Source organism: Elgaria multicarinata, chromosome 7 (assembly GCF_023053635.1).
Source record: "Elgaria multicarinata webbii isolate HBS135686 ecotype San Diego chromosome 7, rElgMul1.1.pri, whole genome shotgun sequence".
In the NCBI taxonomy this organism is placed as follows: domain Eukaryota; kingdom Metazoa; phylum Chordata; class Lepidosauria; order Squamata; family Anguidae; genus Elgaria; species Elgaria multicarinata.
Window position 1 is genome coordinate 51,220,922 of NC_086177.1, and position 23,089 is coordinate 51,244,010.

At 40.7% G+C, this 23,089-nt stretch overlaps 2 protein-coding genes across 5 annotated transcripts in view; both read right to left on the bottom strand.

Moving 5' to 3' along the window:
- IMPA2 (inositol monophosphatase 2) overlaps positions 1–23,089 on the bottom strand; it is a 288,143-nt gene that overhangs the window by 159,881 nt on the left and 105,173 nt on the right. The window lies entirely within an intron of this gene.
- On the bottom strand, positions 726–22,323 carry PRELID3A (PRELI domain containing 3A). 4 transcript variants are annotated; one of them, XM_063130555.1, is made up of 7 exons: positions 22,187–22,226; positions 17,568–17,635; positions 16,726–16,894; positions 16,293–16,382; positions 14,973–15,043; positions 14,778–14,880; positions 726–5,202 (listed from the first exon to the last, which is right to left on the bottom strand). In XM_063130555.1, exons 3-7 carry the CDS (start codon positions 16,861–16,863, stop codon positions 5,110–5,112), a joined length of 495 nt encoding a protein of 164 aa, XP_062986625.1. In that variant the 5' UTR covers positions 16,864–16,894; positions 17,568–17,635; positions 22,187–22,226; the 3' UTR covers positions 726–5,109. The 4 variants fall into 4 exon arrangements, 3 of the variants coding, with proteins under 3 accessions (XP_062986625.1, XP_062986623.1, XP_062986626.1); XR_010025659.1 differs by lacking the exon at positions 17,568–17,635 and having other exon boundaries at positions 729–2,844; positions 4,836–5,202; positions 22,187–22,318; XM_063130553.1 differs by lacking the exon at positions 17,568–17,635 and having other exon boundaries at positions 22,187–22,318.

The following is a 23,089-nucleotide window of genomic DNA, read 5'->3' on the forward strand; positions in this document are numbered from 1 at the left end:
CACTGTGCATGTCTTTTGTATGGCTTCTAATGCACCGGGGTAGCCATTTGTAAATAAAAAAGCAATAGAAATTTTCTGCTTGTTTTCCTGTTATGTAATACTGACATGCAGTTTATGCATTAATAATAAAAGCTCTTCTAGAAGTTTTATTGATGCCTTCAGTCCTTTATTTAGCAGATTAACAAGATTATATGCTATTACAATGAGTAGAACCCATTGTGAGTCCCTCCTATAAAATATATACATAGAAGTAGAAAGCCGGGTCATCATGCCTTGAAGCATTTCTTCTTTCAATCAGTGGGAATATGACTTTTTCCAAAGGTTAGGATGAGGTTTTAAGGAGTGCTGTACTAAAGTCATTTGATGTCTGAAGAATTAAAATGAATCATTTGTCTTCCTTCACTTTATTGTACTTCCAGTCAGTCCACCTTTTTCCTGCACTAAACAACTGTAGGCAAAAAGCTAATGCACAAGTTTGAAGTCACAGTGCAATCCTATGCATATTTATTTAGGTCTAAGCCCTTGCAATAAATATTGCTTGTTCTCAGGCAACTGTGCAGAGGTTGCTAACTTTTGGAAGAGAAGAAAAACAGGGTCAGGAGTTGTTTTTTCTTAAAAGGATATGTGTCTTTTCTAGGAGCCTTGATCTTCTAAATGCGTCTCTTTCTCTCCATGTTGCACAGATAGGAGGAAGATCCCTGCAGTAGTGCTTATTGGAGAGAACAGCTTTTCAGTGCTGTGTGACGATAAAAAAAGCTCCCTTTGTCACCCAAAGCACTAAAAGGCTGATCAACGGAGCTGGCAAAAAATAATAGCTTTTCCTCATCCTGGGAAAGGCAGCTGAGCCAGATACAAAAGCCCTGCAGGTTCTCCCCAGCCCATGGGACAGTGCTTCCTAACACCTGCCTTGAACCAATAGTTTGCCACAACTAATACACAGATGCTCTCAAATCTCTCAATCAAGATTATAGGTTGGTTAGTTCCAGGATTACACCTGCTACCATCCTTTGTGTTATTTTTGGTAAAAAAAAAAAATGACTCAGTTATATATTACATAATCACCCTGTTTAACAATTAACACAAAAGCAGGCTTTGTTTTACCATAAAGAAAAACAAGACAAAGTTTGCTATTTTTAATTAAGCCGTGTTTAATTAGTCCCCAGATGTCCATGATATTTAACATTTCAGATAAAGACTATCTGCACTGAAGAGCTCACAGTTTAAACAGGTTGATGAAGGAAGGCATACAGGCAGAAAACACTTCTGTTTTGATTGCAATTGATTTCCTTCCCACAAAGGCAGCATCCTTTTATATTAATAAAACTTACAAGAAAGCAATGTTAATCAGATTGTCTTAAAATCGGTTTTTCAAGATTTTTTAAATCATTTATCTGATTGCCAGCATTAAAATAAAGGCATGAGCCTAGAAAACATGATTAGCTGTCAATGAAAACAGGGTTCCTGGACCTTTAGTAGTTGCATAGAAGACGCAGTTTGCATCTGTGTGACAAATGCCACCTGTACCAACTATTCTGTTCCATGGTTCATAAAGGTACAGAAGTTTTGTCTTCATTTGCACAGAGGAACTATAGACGTAAGGAAGAATAGGTGGTGATGAGGTTACAACGTGGCCCTAGAAAGAGCAATAAAAGACACCGTAATAGAACTAGCAAAGTTCTAATGAGGTGTAACATGCAATTTCCTCCCACTACAACAGATAAGCTAGCAAAAAATAATGAAAACTGAAGTTTTGGATGAAGAAGGCTGAGTTTTCTGCAAATTTCCAGTATCGTATTCAAAACTCTTCAGAATGCTGTTATTAGCAGAATAATCTTTTTTGAAGCAAAGCAAGTTAATGCCAGTAGTGCAAGGGGGAAGAGTACAAATCTGGATAGGCAGGTTCTTGCCCTCCTTTCCCTTTTGTAACCTATTTAGGCTCCAAATAAATGTGTTAGCGTGAACCACAAAGTCAAGCAGCATGCCCTAGTAAAGAATCTCCAAGGGTGGGTGAGGAAGGGCGAGAACTTTTGCCTACTAATAATAATGGATGATGGTTTCATCCGTCAGTGGAGCAAACAAGACAATTAACATTCCACTTATTGGTGCGATTTCTCTCTCAACTTAGACATTTTAATGCTAAGCAGCAAATCAGGAATGTGTGCAAAATAATTTGCACATAATTCTAGCTATGAACAGTGCTGGGGACGTGAGCTTTGAAGGGAATCTACAGCAGGGGGTTGGGTCAGTGACAGGAAGATGGATTTCCTAGCAGAGATAAAAGCAGTATTTTGTTTGATTTCCCTTTGAGCCAGGAAAGTCAACTTCACCAAAGATGGAGGAAAAGCATGGAGTGTTGTTTATTTTACTGAAGGTACCTTAAACTTGAAGGGAGAAGAAGGGGGGGCAACCTCACTAAAAATAGCAGAGGCTAAATACTATTATAAATATTGCATTCTGCTTGGTGGTGAAGGTGTAACATTTCTATGCCCTACTAAAGTTCTATGGCAGCCCAGTAAATGGAGAACTATGATCAGTATTTAGTAGCTAAACACTATGAAAGCAGTGATTAAAATCAGACCTTTTTGGAACAGGGCAAATAAGCAACCAGATTTCCCCCAACCTTTCACATTCACGGCTTGCCTGCCCAGGAGAAGGTGGCAGTAGGACTGCCAAGAAAATCTAGAGTGATAGGAAAAGAGCTTCAGAGACCACAGCAAAAGACCCCACTGGCCGACAATCCGTGGAACTGCAGTCGTATGGGAGTTTTTCAGCAAAGTTTCAGCTGAAGGACCACGTGCAATCACCCTTAGTAGGTGACTGAAACAAAACTACCATGCTTACTGGCTGTAGAAAACAGAACCAGAAAGTATACATGAGCAAGCATTGAAAGAAAGTGGGAGAGGAAAAGGTTAAGATCCACATGCGGAAGAAGGGTGGTTACTTTGATGATCTGGCCCATTTCCTATGTTGTACAGGCATATGGACTAGAATGCTGGACTTCCAGTTACAAACCCTTCATGGACAGCAGGCCATTCTTAACTCAACGCTAAAACTACTTTTTTGTATAATGTATCTTGAAACAAAGTGTGCCCTTTTCCTTTCATTAAGATGGACATAATGTAAGGGCTTAAAATCGTTAATGCTGAAATTACTGGGGAGGGGTGAGGAAGGGAAGAGAAAAGCCTGTGGTAACCATTGATCATCATTAACTTCCATACACATGCAGCTCATACAGCTAAGTTGCTTCCCATAGGATCTTAGAACATCACAGAGAGTTCAACCACGTGGAAGTTTAGCATTATTCATACTTTTGTCACAGTTCAAGATGCTCCACGCCCTGCCCGCCTTAGTTAAACAAGTAGAAACAGGATTTCAGTTGTTTCCTCTTCAAGTTCTTGCTAGAAATTTAGAAAGGAAAAACTACAAAACAGACATATTTCGAAGAGAAGGATTTGTTTTCATCATACTGTCAACAGCTTTCCACCTTTCTTCTGCTACAGTTTTGAACTACAAAATGCTTAGAAATGCATTAGGTTTAAGATGTTTCTAGCTTCCTATTCTACAGAAGTTGCCAGAGACCACATTTTTACCAATCAGTTTTATTTAAAAAAATAATCCAATTAAAACTTTAAATTATATGAAATCCATTGCCATGAACTGCTTATGAAGTTACATAAACCTACTAAGCTTTCAAAATGCCTCAAAATGAATATTATTCCATTTTAAAAAAAAGGGGGAGACCAGTTTTCCTATTCCTTCTTCTTTTCTGTTCTGTGTAGAATATCGAGGGGCTACAGCCATCATTACCTAGTTAAGCAAGTGTTCTCCAGTTTGTCCTCATCAGCTTCAATAGAAGTACTTTTAAAATGTTACTTGGAAGAAAGTTCCATTGAAACTGGAATTTAGAACTGCAATTTGAACTGGTTTAGTGAAGGCTTCTCTGGGATGAATAGCTCAGCTTCATGTTCCTGCCCACCACAAAAAAGGCATTGCCACGGAACTGGTAAGCAAAGTTCCAAAAGCAGGGCATGAAATGTAATTGAGCTGTAAATTTCGTTTTCAGACTCATAATTTATTACATGAAGAAAAGTTGCTCCAAATGTATGCAGGTCTGTTAGAATTAAAAATTGCATGACGAAAACAGTCCTAACACTTCCCACTGAGGTATCAGTTGCCTTCACAAAAGCAACCAAAAGTAATATTCATATATATGAAAATAAATTACCTACTGGATCAAAAAACAAGAGTTGGCAGAAAGCAAGAGAGAGAGAGATTGAGATTCAAACCATTTTGCTATAGCAAAATGATTGATTCTCTGTCCTCATCAGTGGTTGGAGTTTAAATACTAGGAGGTAAATACTGAATACTTTATTCAGACTCTGCATTTGATCAGTCCAAGAAATGTTAGTACCTACAAAGACCAAGTTTCAGGAGGCCTCTAGCAGAGAGCACATTCTACCAAGGAATGAGCCTGTTTCAATGAGGTTTGCTCAAGTCTCCCATACAGACTCTGCTAAACAAAATGAGGCACAGCTAGGGAGATTATCAGAGAAAGCCTCTGTCAACTTCCTGTGCTGTAATTTTCTTTCCTCCTTCCACTTAACTAGCCATTAGAGACTGACAAAATCTCCAGTGCTTTTTTTTGAACCGTTGTCCTTTACAAAAGAACTGCAGCTGCCCATTTTAAGGGGAAAAATAAATAAATATTAAGTAGCAAGTAAAAGAAAATGGGATATAAAATAGACCTATTCCCTCAGCTCTTTTATCAAGGCATGGTTTGGTATTTATGTAGACTCTGCTTCTCAATCCACTTTGGCAGTTTGATAGCCGCTTACTTTAGTGGCACTTTAGGCTTCTGTACTCTGGGAACACTGGGCAGCTGCAGTTAGAAGCCATGGAAAAAAACTAAAATATAGCTGTTAATCTGCAGTGCATGCAAATAGGGGATCCCACAGAAGCTTCAAAAATTAGGGGAAGATCTAGTAGCTTCTTTCCTGAAAAAGTCTCATTATATAAACAAATATATATATATATATATTTAAAAACTATGGAGTATCCGTTTCAGCAAGAAAAAACATCTAATGGAAAAATAAAGTTCGTCAAAGTTCATCAATCCTCCATCGAAGCTGCTGCCATTGCGGACTTCATGCTCTCGCGTGTCGATGTTAATTCACCGATCACCCATTCTAAAGCTTCTCGACCCTGTTAAGAAAGACACAAGAGCTAAGTTGATTTACCAAATATAATGTAAAACTTCTAAATCTTTCCTCTGTCAGACACCAAAAGAACTTCCAAAGCAAACGGCTTTGTTGTCTTTTGCATTATGAAGCTTTTTAATGACTTGTGCTATTGAAATTACACTACAAAATCTTATAATAGTCCACGTTTCCTCCTCACAAGGATGACCTTGAAAACTTATTGTTCTGACTGCAATTTTATTAGTAATACTATGGCAAAGTTAGAAGACCAGAAACTAATTCTATGGCAGAGTACAACTATTAGATCAGTCTAGCACAGCGGTTCTCAACCTGTGGGTCGGGACCCCTTTGGGGGTCGAATGACCCTTTCACAGGGGTCGCCTAAGACCATCGGAAAACACATATTTCCGATGGTCTTAGGAAACTGTATTGACTGAACTATGTCATGTATCATCTTTTGTATTATTAAAGCTATTGTTATGTATTATTTTCATTAGCAAACCATCCCATGACAATGGATCGTGTAGAGAAGAACGAAAATAATTTTATGGTTGGGGGTCACCACAACATGAGGAACTGTATTAAAGGGTCGCGGCATTAGGAAGGTTGAGAACCACTGGTCTAGCAAGACAAGAGTTTCAAGGCACCAGTGCATTTCTGATGAGTGCTAGACACAGGTTTGATTAACAGCTATTTCCAGAATGAGAAGCATCATGTTTCTCATCCCTAACTTGTCTGTGTAACTTGAAGCTTTTCATAAGGCACATTTATAACCTAATTAATCTCTGGCTTCCTCCATTATTACATCAAGACTATAGAGAGTACACATAAGGCCTACCGCTATGTTTTTCCCCACCAACAATGTTTCCCCTGCCCCCAACTTTGATTTTTTTCTTTATTATGGCAATGGAAGAGTTGCACAAGCTCCATTTTGGGGTGGGTGGGTTATCCATTATATAGTTATTTTAATGAACTTGTGATTTATGGTTGCTTTCCCATTCTGTTTTACTCCCTATCCTGAAGCACTGAGATGGCAATCTTATGCACACTTTCCTGGGAGTAAACACCATTGAATACCACAGGATTTACTCCTGAGCAGACACACATAAGAATGCACTGTAAATTACTTACCCTGCCAGCTGTGTTCAGTACCATCCATGTTGTACTGCACCTCTTTACAGCAACAATAGGGATATGTATAGCTGGGCTGCCTTAACACTAGTCTTTCTAAACACCAACACTAGGTGAACCCAAGACACTAAACGAAGTGTAACTTACCACAGTGTAAACATGTAGCCACTTAACAAGCCTATTCTCAATACCTAACAAGTAGCAAGGTGAAGTTTACTACTCTTCTGATGGTAGAGCATCCCTATGTAATCCTTAGCGATTTCAAATAAATGTATTTGCAAGGAAGTATACATAGAATTGCAAGCTAAAGATGGAAAATAATCAAGTGCACAGATGTGCATATCAAAGCTAATCACAGCACTTTGTTTGCCTTGTGCAGAATATAAATAGCTTAATTAAAAGTATTATTTTCAGCCTATGCTACACTATCACTAATTACCTACATATTATTACATTTGAGATGTTGGTTTTAATGGCTATAGCACATACAATAAAACCCTTTCAAGTAATTTCTCTTGGAACAGAGAAATTACTGTATTATTTGCACGTGCTGTTTCTAAACTACAAAAAAAAATGCCTTTTTGATAGAAGAAAAAAAGCACTAAGAAAACAGAGCAGATCAATAACCAGCTGCAGGGCTTATCTATACTGCAGCCTTATACTGGGCTTCTAACAATGTAACTGCCATGGCTTTCCCCAAAGAATCACAGTTATAGTGACTAAGTGAAGGTGTTAATGCTACTCAAAACTACAGTGTGCAAGATTTCCGGCAGAGAATTCTCTGCTCTAGATATACCTCTAAAACACATGTACCTGTTAGCAGAACCACCTCCATTTTTAACAGGAAACTAAAATCTCCATTGCACACCAAGCAAAATGTCATAATGCCCTGTATGAGAATGTCTCCTTGTGTGCGTCCTTGCATCCTTGATTACTAATATAAACAAGAGTCCTGGCTCCAGCTGTCTGTGTCGAAGTTAACTCTCTGTAACTTACTGTCAGGCCAAAGGTATTGTTTACAGGACTGTTTAGCATAATTAGCTATGCCTCAGTGTTATGTTCTGATTGGTTAATGCTGCTACTGGGCCCTGCCCCTTGAAAGCTTTAATACTGTACCATATTCCCTATGTCTTTTGTCTGATTGCTCCCTTTGAAGAGACCAGGCCTTGATTACTAATCAATAAAGCACTTTTGAACCCTCTGTCGCTGGAATGGTGGAGTCGTGCTTAAGGGCTGTTTGGATCTCGTCCTTGGGTGAAAAGAACATTGATCTAACATACCCAAAGTGCTTCTTTTAAGTTACAAAAATTTCTTCATACCTTTTATACTTTTGAAAATACCATCCAGTTTGACCAGTTTCTTATTTCTGGTCTCAAACCAAAGTCTACAGCTCTGTTGACACGTAATGACCACCCATTGGTTTAAAAACGAATGGGTTGCTAGACACGAGGGGTCACGCTGCCTACTGTGGTATCTGTACAGCACCATGTACATTGATGGTGCTATATAAATAAATAATAATAATAATAATAATAATAATAATAATAATAATAATGAAGTACCCCCGCCTCTTTCAGCAGGCTTTTAAGAAGGCATTGAAAACAAATTATTTTACCACAGCCGTCTCTTAATTTATCTGCTGGTGTTGCTGCTATCGCCATCGTCGTTGCTGGTTTTATTGCTGGCTTTTATCATTTTTATTGATATTTTATTGTGTTTATTTTCATACTGCTTCTAATATTCTGTTTTATGTATTTTATTGCCGTAAGCCGCATTGGGAGGGCTTCTGCCCTGAAAGGTGGCCAAGAAATGTTTTAAATAAATAAAATAAATTTACGGGACAACCCACAATCAGCTCCTTCATAAATTGGGCAGTGTAACGTGTGAACCCAGACGTAGTTTGTTGTTGGGTTAATTGCTGGGTTGTTTAGCCCCTAAACAAACAAACTGTCTAGGTTCACATGTCACATCGCAGAACCCTCGAAGGAGCTGACTGAGGGTTGTGAAGTATAGTGGGAAGAGGTGGGCATGATACAGGCAGCGCACACACAATCTCTCTAGCTCCTCCCCATCAACCTGTTGGTTTTTAAAGCCATGGGTTGTCATTATGCACAAATCAGGTCAGTCACTTGCAATCTCATCCTCTAACTGAATATAATTTTGAACATTAGAAACTGTACAGTTTGGAACTAGAATCAAAGCGCTGGATATTACTAAAAATAACTCATCAACATAGCATAGCATGCTGAAAGGAGGAATTGTTGCGGAACAGAGTTGCAGTCTCATAGCACCAAATGCTTGCAATCAACCATCAATTGCACACTTAAAGGGAATTCTCAGCAATTTTCACATTAATTTTAACAGTTACAGCGTGGGGGGGGGGAGCTGCACACTAAATACAAGCTTTGGGTTTGAAGCATAGCAAGCGTTGATCTAAGCATATTCTAGCTAGTGAATGGACAATTTGATTTGAGTAGGTTCCAAATTAAAACCATGCTGATAAAGGTAAACTTCTTGCAGCATTCTGAACAGAATTCTGTGGATTCTTGAGTCTCGCCACCAGTACTTGCAAGGATCAATAGTTTTATATAGAAATTGGAGATTTTATCTAGTTCTAAATGACCTGAGTATGTATAGAACTAGCAAAAACAATCTGACAGAGGATTGGTTTACAGAATTTGTGATGTACCTTAAAACGTCATCTTCATATATGATTTTAAGCAAGCACATTTGCAACCAAACATGCATCTTTAATATATTTATGAATATGGTGGTAGTACAGTGAGCATACAGGATGAGTTATAAATTGGACATGACAGCAGTGGTTGCTACTTTAAAAACTATTAAGTGTACAAAGTTTAAAAACTGAATGATAAAACTGAAAGCATACAATGTGAGTTTACCCTTATTTTGTAATATATACACACACTCAAAAATTGAGAGTAACTATGAGAACATTAAAATAAGCTGGTGTTTGAATTCTGGAAATGGAAAATGAGGTTTTTAAGAACAAAACTGATAGTCAAGCTTATTTATTTCAAGATTGGTAGGAAATATGCTCCATCATCAAGTACAAAGAATTCTAAAGAAGGTGGCCACCTAAGTTTCTTATACTTCAAACGGATAAACAGCAGTTTATCAGGTGCTAAAAAAATGCCTCTGAAAATGCATTTGCTACAGCATACATTGGTATGAATTTAGATAAGGGCCTGATTCAGATGTAATATTTGTCATATGCTCCCCCTCCCCACTCATGGGTAAGGGAAAGTAGATAAGCTTCAACTTCAACTTTGCAATTTGTCTTTTTTTTTTTTAAATGGCCCTGTTCAGACAACATGCTAAACCATTATGGCTTAGTGTGTGGTGTGAACCATTCCTAACCATGTTGGCTACATAACCACAGCTGAAACACACTCACTAACCACTTGCTGCAAAAGGGTTAGCAGCCTAACCCTTTTTAGTGTGTTGTCTGAACAGGCCCAACGAAACCAACAAATTGGTTTGTTCAAACCATCATTTGTCCTTAAACCAGGATTCAGACGAAATGGCCAACTGTACCTCGCTGGAAATCACAACTGGAAATGTCTAATTTCCCATGCCTCACAAAAGAGGGTGAATGCAGAGCAGGGTGGGTCACTGCAGCTCATGCTTACAATGAACTATACTTTGTTGTTGCATTTGAATGCAGCCAAAAGGTTTTACATGACTCTTTCTGCCTAAATTTTAAAAGCGAGGGAAAGAAGCACCACCAAACCGAGGGGGAAAAAGTGGAGAGCAAAGCTCTGGTGCTTTAAAACTTTATTTTTATTCTCAAATCAATTCTTCAATGTACTCTACATGTTTCAAACAATGTACTCTATGTGTTTTTGGCAGTTTTACCTATTTCATATGTAGCTCCTGACGAAGGACGCTGTCCGAAACGCATAGAGTACATTGAAGAATTGATTTGAGAATAAAAATAAAGTTTTAAAGCACCAGAACTTTGCTCTCCACTTTTCCCCCTAAATTTTAAACCACCTGGAAAGCTACAGCCAACAAGGACAGAGAAAAGAGATGAAGAGATCATATGGCCAGCCCTAGATATGCACAGCTGCTGCCAAAACCTAGCAGCCCCAGATCTTCGCCTCTTCTCTACCACCTATAATGACTAGAAACTCAAGACAGTGAAAGTTTGCCTGCCTCATCACAGAACTGTTTTCGGCAGCAGTCACACATCTGTCAAGCCCCTGCCTAGCAAGACAACCCAAGTACAAACACCATGTACAAACACCATAGGCTCAAGATACAGGAAGCTAGCTTCCGGTGGACATCAGGAAAACTTCCTTACTGTTAGAGCAGTATGACAATGGAACCAATGACCTAGGGAGATTGTGGACTCTCCCACGCAAGAGGCATTCAAGAGGCAGCTGGACAACCATCTGTTAGGAATGCTTTAGGGTGGATTCTTGCATTGAGCAGGGGGCGGGGAGTTGGACTCAATGGCCTTATAGGCCCCTTCCAAGTCTACTATTCTATGATTCTATGTTTATGTCTTTTACTTTTACTTATGTCTTTTATACTTATACTTTGAATGGTTTTAATTTTTGTGAACCGCCCAGAGAGCTCCGGCTATTGGGTGGTATAGAAATGTAATAAATAAATAAATAAATAAATAAATTTTAAAAAGGAGACATAAAACTATGTTCTATTAAAGGAGAATCTTTCTGCCCAAGCAGGAGAGGCACTGTATGTTTACACCAATATTTAACAACTGCTTTACTGCAGGCCAAGCCCAACAGTATCTTGAACCAGCTTCAAACTCAAGTGTTTTTCACCAAACATTGTAAGTCTTCGAGCTTCACCTACTCCCAAAATGCCCTCTACTGACCTGCAGCAGTTCTTGTATAAAAGGGATGACAGGCAATGAGAGAGAGAGAGAGAGAGAGAGAGAGAGAGAGAGAGAGAGAAAGGAAAGAGATGGGCCATCCACTATTTGATTCTGCTCTAGTTATCACCAGAATGTGATTCCTAACCCACAAGGGAATGCAGGCTTAAACAACAACAAAAATTTCCATTCCTGTTCTAACAGTGTTTTGCTTTCTTAAAAGACCAAAGAACATTGTCAAGAGCTTCTTGACATTGTTAAGAGCTTCTTGACATTACTGTGTCAAAAAATACAGACACCACTATGGCCCCCACATTCCAATATTAACAAATGTGAGTGCTATTTCTCTATATGCATTGTATGCGGGGGGGGGGGGGAGAATGCAAGTTTTTAAAGTAACATCACAAAAACATGCAGAGATTAGCTAGAAGCTGAAATGCTGTACCAATATAAATGCTGGTATTACCACTAGTTAGTACAAAATGCAGCTGTAGAAAGAGACTGCTAGCTTAGAACACTTTCAGAATGTTGAATTGTCCACTCAATAGCATCCCACCCCTGGAGTAACACAGAAAAGATTTACAACTTATGGCAAAAGGTTATTCCATCATCAGTCCTGCAATTTCAAGAGCCCCCCCTCAAAAAAATTAAACATTTAAGTGACTGTATAAATGTGTCAAGCAATTTATACCTTAGAAAAGGATTAACTGTGTGCCAAAGCAAGAATCTGATGGCACACAAAGCTGCATCACATCACAATAAGTTTGGCAGAGGCAAGCTGACCTTCAAATGAGCATATGTATTTCTGCCAGGTTAATTTCGCCATTGGCTCAAGGCCTCTTCACATTACCAGATTCCTACATCATAGATGGACCACCCCCACCACCCTGTCTGGTGGCCCCTTAGACCCACAGTCTCTGATACCACCAAACTAAGGAAAAGAAAAAACACTCTAGGAATGGTCTCTATGGTTCTTGCCAAACAAGCCTTGTTCCCAGAGCGTCCTAGGAAACAGTACTTGAAGGGGATGCTCTAACAATAAATCTTTCTATTATAGGAACCACAGTTCCTGATCCTACAGCATTTAATCCTTTTTATGATTGGGTTGAGGTGGCTGGGGCAGGAAGGGGGCTTTAGCCTGACATCTAATTTTTATTTTGTCTGTTTCCCAACCTATTACAGGGGCACCTACAAAAGGGGTAACAATACCGTGTGCTTAACGAACACTAATGTATGTTAGTTTAGGTCTTCCAACAGTAACTCTGATATCGCATTGAAGATTAATTGCTCTGGTAATTTGTCAAAGGGTTTATTATATGTGTGTTTGGGGTAAACCCGTGTGTGTGTGTGTGTGTGTGTGTGTGTGTGAGAGAGAGAGAGAGAGAGAGAGAGAGAGAGAGAGAGAGAGGGGTGGGTGGGGTGCATACAGGAGAGGTGTGCGCTGCATGTAAATTGTATTTACATGTGAGCATATGTGCAGCCCTGCCACCACAGCAGACAACTTATGTGCCCCTTGGGGATGAAAAGGCTATGCACTCACCCTATACAGTGACTTGCATCTAGAAATTTCATAGTGTGCAAGTGTGAAATGGCCTCAACTGCAGGACTAAAGACAGAGAAGCATTACCTTCCTGTGTAAGGAAACTTAGCTTGCTTACCCACGTTCTTTAGCATTACGATAAAAAGGAAACAGTAAGGCAGCTGACTAGGGCTATACACTGACAATGTATTACTTTCTCAAGAAGTACATAAATACACAAATCATAGTGGCTTATCAAAGAGGACTGGGAACAGAGGTATAAATCTATTTGCTGAGGATTACACTGGTAGAAGCACACATCCCTTGTACAATAATATTCTTTATAGGGCCAAGCTATTTGATTGTTTCATTACAGTCCAATCCTAGCCATGTTTACTCTGATGTCCCACTGAATCCAATGGACTTACTCCAGGGGTGGGCAGAAGATAGATCGCCAGAAATTTGGGACTTCAACTACTAGAAGCCCCTACCAGCATGGCCAATGGTCAGGAATGCTGGGAGTTGAAGTCCAAAACCTCTGGATGTATTTTCTGCCCACTGCTGACTTATTCCACAGTAAGTATACTTAGTATTGCAGCCTTAGAGAATTACAATGCAGTTGGGACAGATCCAGGGTTGCAAGATCACAGTACTATTGGAGACTGCATGCTCTCAAAGCTATCAAGTTATGGTCTCTCTAACTCTACCTTCTTTGAACTTCATTAAAATATTTTCTCAATACAGACGACTGAAAAACGTTTCATTGTTATGACTCTCACCTTCGCTTATCCTCTCATGCATTGAATGTCTGTATACACTTTAAAAGTGACATTTAGAGGAAGAGTTCTTTTCATCCATCTCCTACTCAAAAAATGGGTGGGCAACTTGCAGCCCTCAGCTCACACGTGGCCCCCCTGAATCTCATGTGGCTCTCGGCCAGCCTACTGGGTAGGGGCTGAGGGGAGGAGAGGGAGAGCAAGAGAGCGAAAAAGTGTTGGTCCCTCCTATGTTTGGCTTCAGCCCCACTCAGCGCTGGCAGATTACTCCCTGCTGGGGCCAACAACAGGCTCTAAATGTACTACAAGCCCAGAGTATGCATTTGGCTATTTTACACAGGAAATGGGACTACGTTCCCTTCCCAACACTACATATCGGGCAACTAGAACATGTGCACGTCAGAGAAGATACAGAGCATTTGTATATAAACAAAGAACATTTAGAATGTGCCCTGTTCTCCATTTTTACCCCCTGCTTTGGGTGCTAAACAGGGCAAGTTCACCTGGAAAGCAACCAGGCTTAAGCAACCCACATTGTTGGCGTTCACAATCCACTGTGGAAGTCAACAACCAACTTGAGATGTTATTCTATGATTCGTCTCCAATAGGCTGATTGTTGCATCTCCAATTAGAGATCAATCTGATCAAATGACCTGCTTCTATCACACCTGCTCCCGACTCTGAGCTGTAAGCTTCTGCTGCTTCAGCCAGCACCATGAGCGTGGATGGATAAATAACCAATTCAGTCACTTTTCCTGTGTTCTCTTATCACAAACACAAATGTAGTTCTCTACCATACTGAGAAGAATGCTTGGCGAAATGCTTCCACTATATCCTGCATCGGTGCACAGTTCTGATCCTTATAGAAATCTACACACCTGAGAGTATATAACTAGTTCTACAAAACCTCACCATAAATGCAAGAAAAACCATTCTCTACCCTAAAGATTAATTTCCACAGAACTATGTTACATTATAGTTATCATTCTATAGCAGCCAGTGGCTATGCTGGCTGGGGAATGTGGGAGTTGTAGGTCTAACACAACTGGAGGATGCAAGGTTGGAGAAGGCTGTTCTATAGTGTTGCATTTGTCAACTATTGTTTGACTTTAAGTGAAAGGTATATAACCAAAAGTATCTTGGGCTCTGCCGGTCAAAGATAAACGAAGTTAGCCACATGGGCATATAACGCCATGACTTGGGCACCAAAGACAGTACTTGCTTTAGGTCTTAAATGAGCCATCTCCGAGTAATAACAGTGACCCAATATAAGGATTTTATACACGTACCTTTCTAGCATTAGAGGATATTGTGCTTGCCATTAAAGTTTCCAAGTAACTGCTGAGACTAATGCCTTTTACTGTAATGATTGCTTCCTGAGTTAGCAAAGTTCTGGAAGGGAAAGGGGGAAAATCAATACAGAAAGGATTCCCCGACTTCAAGTTTTTAACTGAAAAACAAAGAAATAGCATGTTCCAACTTACTTCTCAGGGTTTTCAGGATGAGGTGTATAGACCAAGCGTTCATCAACTGATACAAGATTCGTAAGCGTTATCTTAGAAAAGGAAAAGGAAGAATGAGCTCCTCCTGCTGCCAAGTTCCATTTTGACCAACTGCAATTCGAATCCCACAGCTGATATTAATCAGCTGCTTCCCCAACCTGGTGCCCTTCAGATTTGTGGAACTACAACTTCCATAATCGCCAGCCAGTACAGCCATTGCACAAGCCAGCTGGAGATGATGTGAACTACATCTGGAGAGCACCAGACTGGGGAAGGCTGCCGTTAAGTGTTTTTTAGTAGTCAGGGCTGCAATTCCAAGCATCCTAGTGAGTATACATGCTTAGGAATGCACTGTAGTTCTCAAGTAGTATAGTCAAATCCCAGATACCATTCAGCTCCAGTAAAAATAATTTCAAGAAAAGGCATGCTAATAATACATTGCAGGGGGGATCCTAAAGCTATCTAGTGCAGGGTTAGGCAGAAGGTAGATCTCTGAGTGATCAGTAGATCAGAATTCTGGCTCCCTCTTGTTGAATAGCAAAACACCATGACTGCGCACCCACCTCTACATTATACTGAAATTGACCTGGTCTGGAACCACTCTGGGTTATTTAACTCATAAATAACCTACAATTTGTTTTAGCCCTGATATGTGAACCAGGTCAATTTCAACAGTATAATGTAGAGGGGGACAGGGAGTCATGGCGTTATTGCTATTGTTCAGCAATCAGACAGCCTTCCTGATCTACCACAAATCATTAACAGATCTACTAGTTACAGTAATAAACTGTAGGATAACTCTGATTTGTTTAACCCATAAAGAACCCATAATGTTCAGGTTCGGACATCATGCAACAACCTACAACCAGGGTGTATGTAGGTTGCTTATGCAAAGCGGAAGCAGCTTATGTGCAGCACACAATCCAACAAAATGGGGGTTAATTAATCTATGATTTGTTGCCATGACATGCAAACTGGGCCACTGAGAGATTTGGGTAGAGGATTTTTCTGTGGAAGGGTTGTGAGCTTTGTTCTGTGGTACCCAAAACAAATTCCCAGGCTCAGAATCCTTTCATTATAAGTGCATGTCTTTTTCATTAAGCTTTATTTGGTGGATGTTGGGGTTCTAGTGAAGAAAAGAAAATAGATGCCAGAGGCCTGAAGTCTGCTTTGTCCTTACAACAGCATATTTCGGTCATTTGCAAGGAGAGCTTCAAATATAGTCGGTAGGTAAAAAAAAAAAACAGCCAGCAACTCTTATCTCTTGCCAGCAAATGCAACCCACAATGCTGTGTTACTTACATTTGTGGAGCTAAGTATCATTTTCTTTTCTACTGGATCAACCACAGAATGTTCTTTAATGTATGTAACTGTCCTATTTGTTCCCAGAATCTAAAAAAAAAAGAAAAGCAAGCACTAATATAGTAATCCAAAGTTACAAGATCAAGAAGGTTTGTGAGAAATATATTTTGTATAGACCACTGTCATAGGCCCAGACAGAACAAAGGATCTCAGAGTGCTGTGTTCTCAATGAGAGGAGGGTGGGGGACACTGCACTCATCAGGATCACTTCTGCCAAATGCACCCTTCAAGTCTTCCTGCTGTGGTCTGCACATGGTCCAATGCAGCAGCTTCTAAAGGAGACTGCAACTCTTAAGGAGACTCAGCCTGAGCATTTAATGCGTTATATAATTTACAACATTCAGCTGTAATGCACATTCAGTTTATATCTTACCGCTTTTACAATGCTTGGCAAGCCCCATTCAGTGCTAAGTAGTCGGTGACTGTGCAACCTTCCCTGATTATCAAGGCTTCGGTCCAGGACATCAACTCCTACCACTGATGGGTTCATAGGATTGGGGTATTTTCTCATTGCAGCTTTTATTACAGTATCCCATGGATGTCTAGGAAGAAAACGTAACAGAGCAAAAATAATCAACACATGTTTTTAAGAACTCAGTGTATGCAACACTGTTTAGTTCAAACTCAATCCCTTTCATTTGTATTATGGAATCCCAAATATACATTCCAAAACATATGTTGGATATCATATACGAGTCGGTAACTGAACTTGTTGATTTTTCTCTTCCTTCCCCAACTCTTTCCTTTTGTATTATGTCTGCTAGACAGTTAGCCACCTTAAGTATAGTGACAGAAAGGTGTGTTATATATAGAGTAAATAAATAAAAAAATATTGATTTATTGCATTTTTATACCACCCAATAGCCAAGCTCTCTGGGCGGTTCACAAAAATGAACAAACAACAAATATTCCAGCTACCAAGAAGTAAACCCGGGTTATATATTAAACTTGCAATTTTGAAAGTTTGGGGCACAAGTCAGAGCAAACTGCATGCAAACCGTATGCTGATGTAATAGGATAAAAACCATCTTATAACCTTATACAAAATACAGGAATTGCAAATTCTGGTTTAGAATACATTCTCCCAAAGCGATTGGCTAAGCTTGCATTCTGTATTTAGAACAGCATAATCACAAACTTGTGTCTAAGTTTCTGCATAAAGTTAGTAGTATTTGCAGAAAATTCATGCTATTAGGGAACTAGTGCAAGTATTACCCCGTTGTAAAAACCAACAAAGGATTTTTCTCAGGAGCATCTTCCTAGCCAGTAATGGATCACTGTACCTGGAACAAAATCTTTCAGATGACAAGTTTAATGCTATAATTAACCTGTTCTTTGTCAGATTTTCTTGAAATGAGTAAAACAATTTCATTCTTCTTACACAACTTAAAGCAGGTTACCGTTAATATAGCCAATGCCAGTAATGAATTTAGGAACAATTTCAATTAGGTCTATGAGCTTGTAAGCAGTTTTTAGTCTTGTATCACATCAGTCTTGGCCATATGCCCTGGCAATGTTCTGCTCACAGCCACTGGTTTGCCAACACTTTACCAGAATCTGATTGATTCCTGTAGCTTTAAAGCCTCCTGTTCCAAGGCAGCCGCTCACGTTCGCTCTAGAAGCCTGCTCACATAGTCATATTCTCATGTGTGCACTGGGGTCTGAATGTTGCCAGACACATATCTGCACGCAGAATGAATGAAATGTGTGACCTAATCCATTTACAAACACAGGCAGACACCATGATTCAGCAGCAGTTATTTGAGCAAACATAGCAGCTTGAAACAGTGTTTCTGTTGCCAGGTAGCTGTAGACGTCTCCAGAGATAGACTGACTACAGTGGCATAGGTGAATTTGATTTAGTATGCATCACATGTAGGGGATTCTGACTGTGTGAAGTAGAGCTTGGTTTTGAGAAGTAATGAAGCACACCATCTGTTTGAAGTGGGGGGGGGGGGACACCGACACAACACAGCACTCTTCTCCAAGATTACCAACACCATATGCTAGAAACCAAAAATTTGCCACAAGACAAACAGCAACTACTGTAATGAAAATATACCAAATGCTCAATGTGTTCAAGCTCTTCAAGCTTCATATAGCTTCAGTCACACATCCCTAAACGATCATCACAACTAGCAAGTTTTAGAACATGGTGCTAGGTGAACTTTGGTTAGGTGGTAGCTATTCACCAGTTATTAAATCTAAATAACACCATCTTCAACTTTCAGAACTTAACACAAATTCTCCTCTCAAAAAGTATCATTTAATGTACCAGATGAAAATAATTCAGGTGGATCCTAATTATTTTTAATGGGTCCCATCGATGGCAATTGGACACTCCCAAGGGTGCACAGGACTGCAGGCTAAGTGTTATGCACAACTACAGAATGAGTAGTAATGTAGACCTTTCACTTTTCTTCGGAGAATATTCACTAGTCTCTAAGTGACAGGAATTCAGTACTGAAAGATTTTGATCCAGCTATTACTGGGTTTTTTTTAAGGCTTATGTAACCTGACATAGTTGATATTCATGAAGGTGACTAAGGAGGACAATTTAACATTTGGTTGTCCTTGTAGATTCACACAGGAATCAGCCTAGAGCAGCATGTTTAATCCACTGTGCACTGCACACAACTTCCTTGTCAGTCTGCAGGGCACCATCTCTATCTGTCACTTTCAGGAAACAAAAAGACGTTTTTAAATCAGTATAAAAAGAAATCTATAGTTGCTTAAGTATGTGCACTCCACAAAACTATTTTATAGCAGAATGCCTGGCAAGTAGGGTATCCTACTCAAAAGGAATTATTTCAGTGGACTGTTTTCCATAGTTGGCATTATATTCGATTTGTGGGCAGCCACTGCTGGTTCTTTAAAAGCGTATTCCATCTTTTTCTCGTAAGTTTGTCAAAGCCATAGTACTGATTCAGTGTGCTTATTACAATAAGGTCTTAGCCTGTCTTTCCCAGGAAGAATGATGTACCTTCTTTTGGGTAATACCAAACAAGAATTTTCCAATACATCATAACCTACTTCCCTCTCAATTAAATGGAAACAAGCCTGCAAAGGCAGTGCCTCAGCTTGACACATTGCATCATTCCAGAAGAAACAAGTCACGAAATTACTTCCTACTTATTTGTACAAATAGAGGCGAGACGAGATGGGGCAACATCTCCCACTGCCAGGAAACCTTCTCTGGAATGCTAAAAATAATTGCCTATTGGAAGTTGCTACACAGAACTGCAACATGGTGCTCAGGTCCCTCAACAGCAAAACCTAATTATTCTTCAGAGTATTCCGTTTCTTTTCTATAACTCAATTTCTTAAAGAAAAAAGGGAAGGGAACATCACGGCTTTCCATCACCTTCTGGGAAGAGTGGCAAGAGCAACTCCAGCTTGAAAATGGTGAGAGGGTCGGGGATTGTTTAACACAAGTGGATTAATTTTTAGAGGGTGTAACACAACCAGTGGGTCCCATCACATGCTCTGGCTCCAAGCTGAAATGAAGACTGGTGCTTCCCATTTTGTTACTTAAGGTTTTTCAAGCACCTCTGCTACCTATCACAAAAACAGGTCCCAGCCTTTCCTTCTCACCACAGAGAAGCCTAGGGATGGCCATTTTAGTACTTCATTTGCCCAGTGTTAACAGAAGTCCCAGCACCCAGTTTGAAGCTGCAGGGAGGAGCAAGGAAAACTGCCACAGTTATGCTGAGCTTTGGAGGCCCTCTAACCCTCAGTCCTACTATGAGGGCCCTACTGCTCCCCCTCTCCTGTTCCAGAGGAACAGGGGTTTGTCTTCTACAGGGGTGGGGAGCTTCCATCTGGGCCCTCTGGAGGGGGGCTCCAGATGGCCATATACCTGGCTTCATTTCTCTCAACCACCAATCTTCGATAGTTTCATGGCTTTTGTACAGTTTTTTCCACATTCTAAAATTTTGAAATGCCTCACCTAAGGTTTAGCTACTGGCAGCAATAGCTTTAGCCTAAAATACGTTGGGGTGGGGTTGGGTGTTGGTACTCTCAAGAGTGCCTCATCTCAAAAGTGACTTCTCCTGTTGACCTACAAAGCTTTTCACTGTCTAGCTCCTTCCTATCTCTCCTCTCTCATCTCACACTATTGCCCCGCTCGTGCTCTTCGCTCCTCTGATGCCATGTTTCTCGCCTGCCCAAGGGTCTCTACTTCCCTTGCTCAGCTTCGTCCATTTTCTTCTGCTGCCCCTTATGCCTGGAACGCTCTTCCAGAACATTTGAGAACTACAAGTTCAATCGCAGCTTTTAAAGCTCAGCTAAAAACTTTCTTTTTCCTAAAGCTTTTAAAACTTGATTTTGTTCTGACTTTATACTGTTAGTTTTACCCTACCCAGTGCCTGTTTACCCTACCCTGTGCCTGTTTGCATTCTCTTCCCCTCCTTATTGTTTTATTATGATTTTATTAGAATGTAAGCCTATGCGGCAGGGTCTTGCTATTTACTGTTTTACTCTGTACAGCACCATGTACATTGATGGTGCTATATAATAATAATAATAATAATAATAATAATAATCTTTCCAGATACAGCCCTTAAAGAAGCCACACATTGGTAAAGGCCTGTCAAGTTGTTGGCAATGGCATTCATGGTAACAGCAACATAATTTACACCAGGAACAGGCAACCTGGTGCCCTCCAGATGTTTTGAACTGCAACTCCATAACTACTGACCATTACCCATGCTATCTGGGACTTATGAAAGTTGTAGTTCTAAACATCTGGCGAAACCAGGAGGCCTACCCTTTATACTGAGGGATGTTCAGTGGCAAAAGCTCATTGCCATGACATGACCTTGGAGAAAGAAATTGTCACCTTTGCTCTAGATATTTCCAGCACTTGCATGCAAGGGAGAAAAATGGGATCAGCTCACTGAATGAATAAACTCTCTCTTTCCCTCCCATTTATGAAGCAGATGGAGGGGTGAGGTGTTTGGGACCTATAATGAACCAAAGTCCCGTCCTCTTAGGCTTTGGAGTTTTAAGAAAGAGAGGATTGTGAGTTTTTACACAAAGTGTTATTGTTCAAAGAACCAGACTACTCATTGGAACATTTCCACTGACTTCTCTCACTGGCATATCATGCTTTTTTATTTAGGGCTTTCATTTATCAGAACCTCATTCTAAACACTTGGGAAGAAAGATAGAACAGTCAGTTAAGCTCCCAGTGGTCTAGATAAGTTGGCTTCTCCCACCCCAGGGTAACTCAAAAACTATCTTGCCCTGCGACAAGGGGGAAGCTCCATCTTTGGAGTTGGAGCTTCCAAAAAACTTTCCTTGTCATTTGCCTTTGCAGTTTTGTCCTACGGATTTTATAGAGGCTTACTGTTTTAACATTTTTATGCAAAACACTTCGCGAGGCTCACTTGAAAAGGGAAAGACAAATATTTTAAACGAAGTAAATAATAACTGGGTGCGAGCGCACACACCCTCGAGTTTTAAGGGTGGATGGGGGATACTGGGAGTTGTAGGAGTTATTTCTTTCTAAACATCCACAGGATTACATCCTAAAGTTCTATGCCAGAGCCTCAGAGAGCCAAGGCTGAGGTCAGGGAGGTTACAGCCGCCACGTCCAAGGTCGGGCTGGAAAGGGAACGGGACCGGAGTCAGAAAAAAACAGGCTACGCGAGTTACAAAGCGAAGCAGCGATCAAGACCCTCAATATAGCAGAGCTTAGGAGGGAAGCAAGAGCAGGAAGAAGGGTCGGACAAGTTAGTTTCCCCTTTAACCTCCCCACCCTGGTTCTTTTCACACACTGCCCTCCAGCCCCGAGCAAGGGAGCCAAGCGCCGCATCTGCCCACTCTCTTACCCAAATTCGTGTTCAGAGCTCCAGATCTTCATCCTGCCAGGCAGCGGCGATAATGGCGGCTCAATGGCAGGAACCGGCTTGTCGACCCGAAAGGAAAGGGTGGGCCTTCCCGCGGCAAAAGGTGCGGGGGGAGTGGGTGGTGACGTCAACGATGACGCTACACGCCACCTGGGGCAGGACGCCCTCCTGCGTCAACCATTCGCTGCTCCTTCAAAAAGATAGACGACTTCGAAGCCGGAGGGGGAGGGGAACGGTGGACTACGCATGCGCAGGACACGCGTCAAGTTCACTTGGCCCTTGAACCAGGTGTGCCCGGCTCGCCTTGCCCGTCGACCTGTGCTTACGTCATTGGTTCTCCTCTCTCCTGGCGCCGCGCCATTTTCTTTTGCGAAACCACGCTCACGTCCCGGTCACGCGCGTGGCTCCTTATCGGATCTATGCGTTCACATTTGTCCGGAGACCACTACGGGAGCGCGGAGTTCTAAGGATGCCCTTGAAGTCATTTTTGTTCTGAACAGAAAGCAGTATAATGTATCTGTGTCTTGGCCCAGCCGGTCTGCTGTTGGTTTAGGCGACAAGAACCCTATATCTGGGAGTAAGCCCCATTAAACGCAATAGGACTTTTTTTTTTAGTAGCTATCGTGCTGTTAATCTCACATCGGATTTTGGGTCCGAATAAAGTTGGTTTACACGGCTGACAAGATAAAGGTGGGAATCTCAATTCTCCACTTACAGAGCACTCGTATATGTCCACTCAAAAGTACATATTGAGTTCAATGGGGCTTGCTCCTAAGTAAGCGGGTATAGTATTGCAACTCTAAAGAGACTTCCCTGTCTCCTGGTTTAACAAGTCATTTGAACGTGTGAATGATTTAGGTCCCAATGCTACTTGCCACTGCCAAA

Coding starts and splice junctions, on each gene's coding strand:
- PRELID3A (XM_063130553.1), bottom strand. CDS start 22,218: ATGAAGATCTGGAGCTCTGAACACGAATTTGG. Junction 15,044..16,292: donor TGATACTTAGCTCCACAAAT/GTAAGTAACACA, acceptor TCCTTTTCTAAG/ATAACGCTTACGAATCTTGT. Junction 5,203..14,777: donor TATCCTCTAATGCTAGAAAG/GTACGTGTATAA, acceptor CTTTCTTAACAG/GGTCGAGAAGCTTTAGAATG.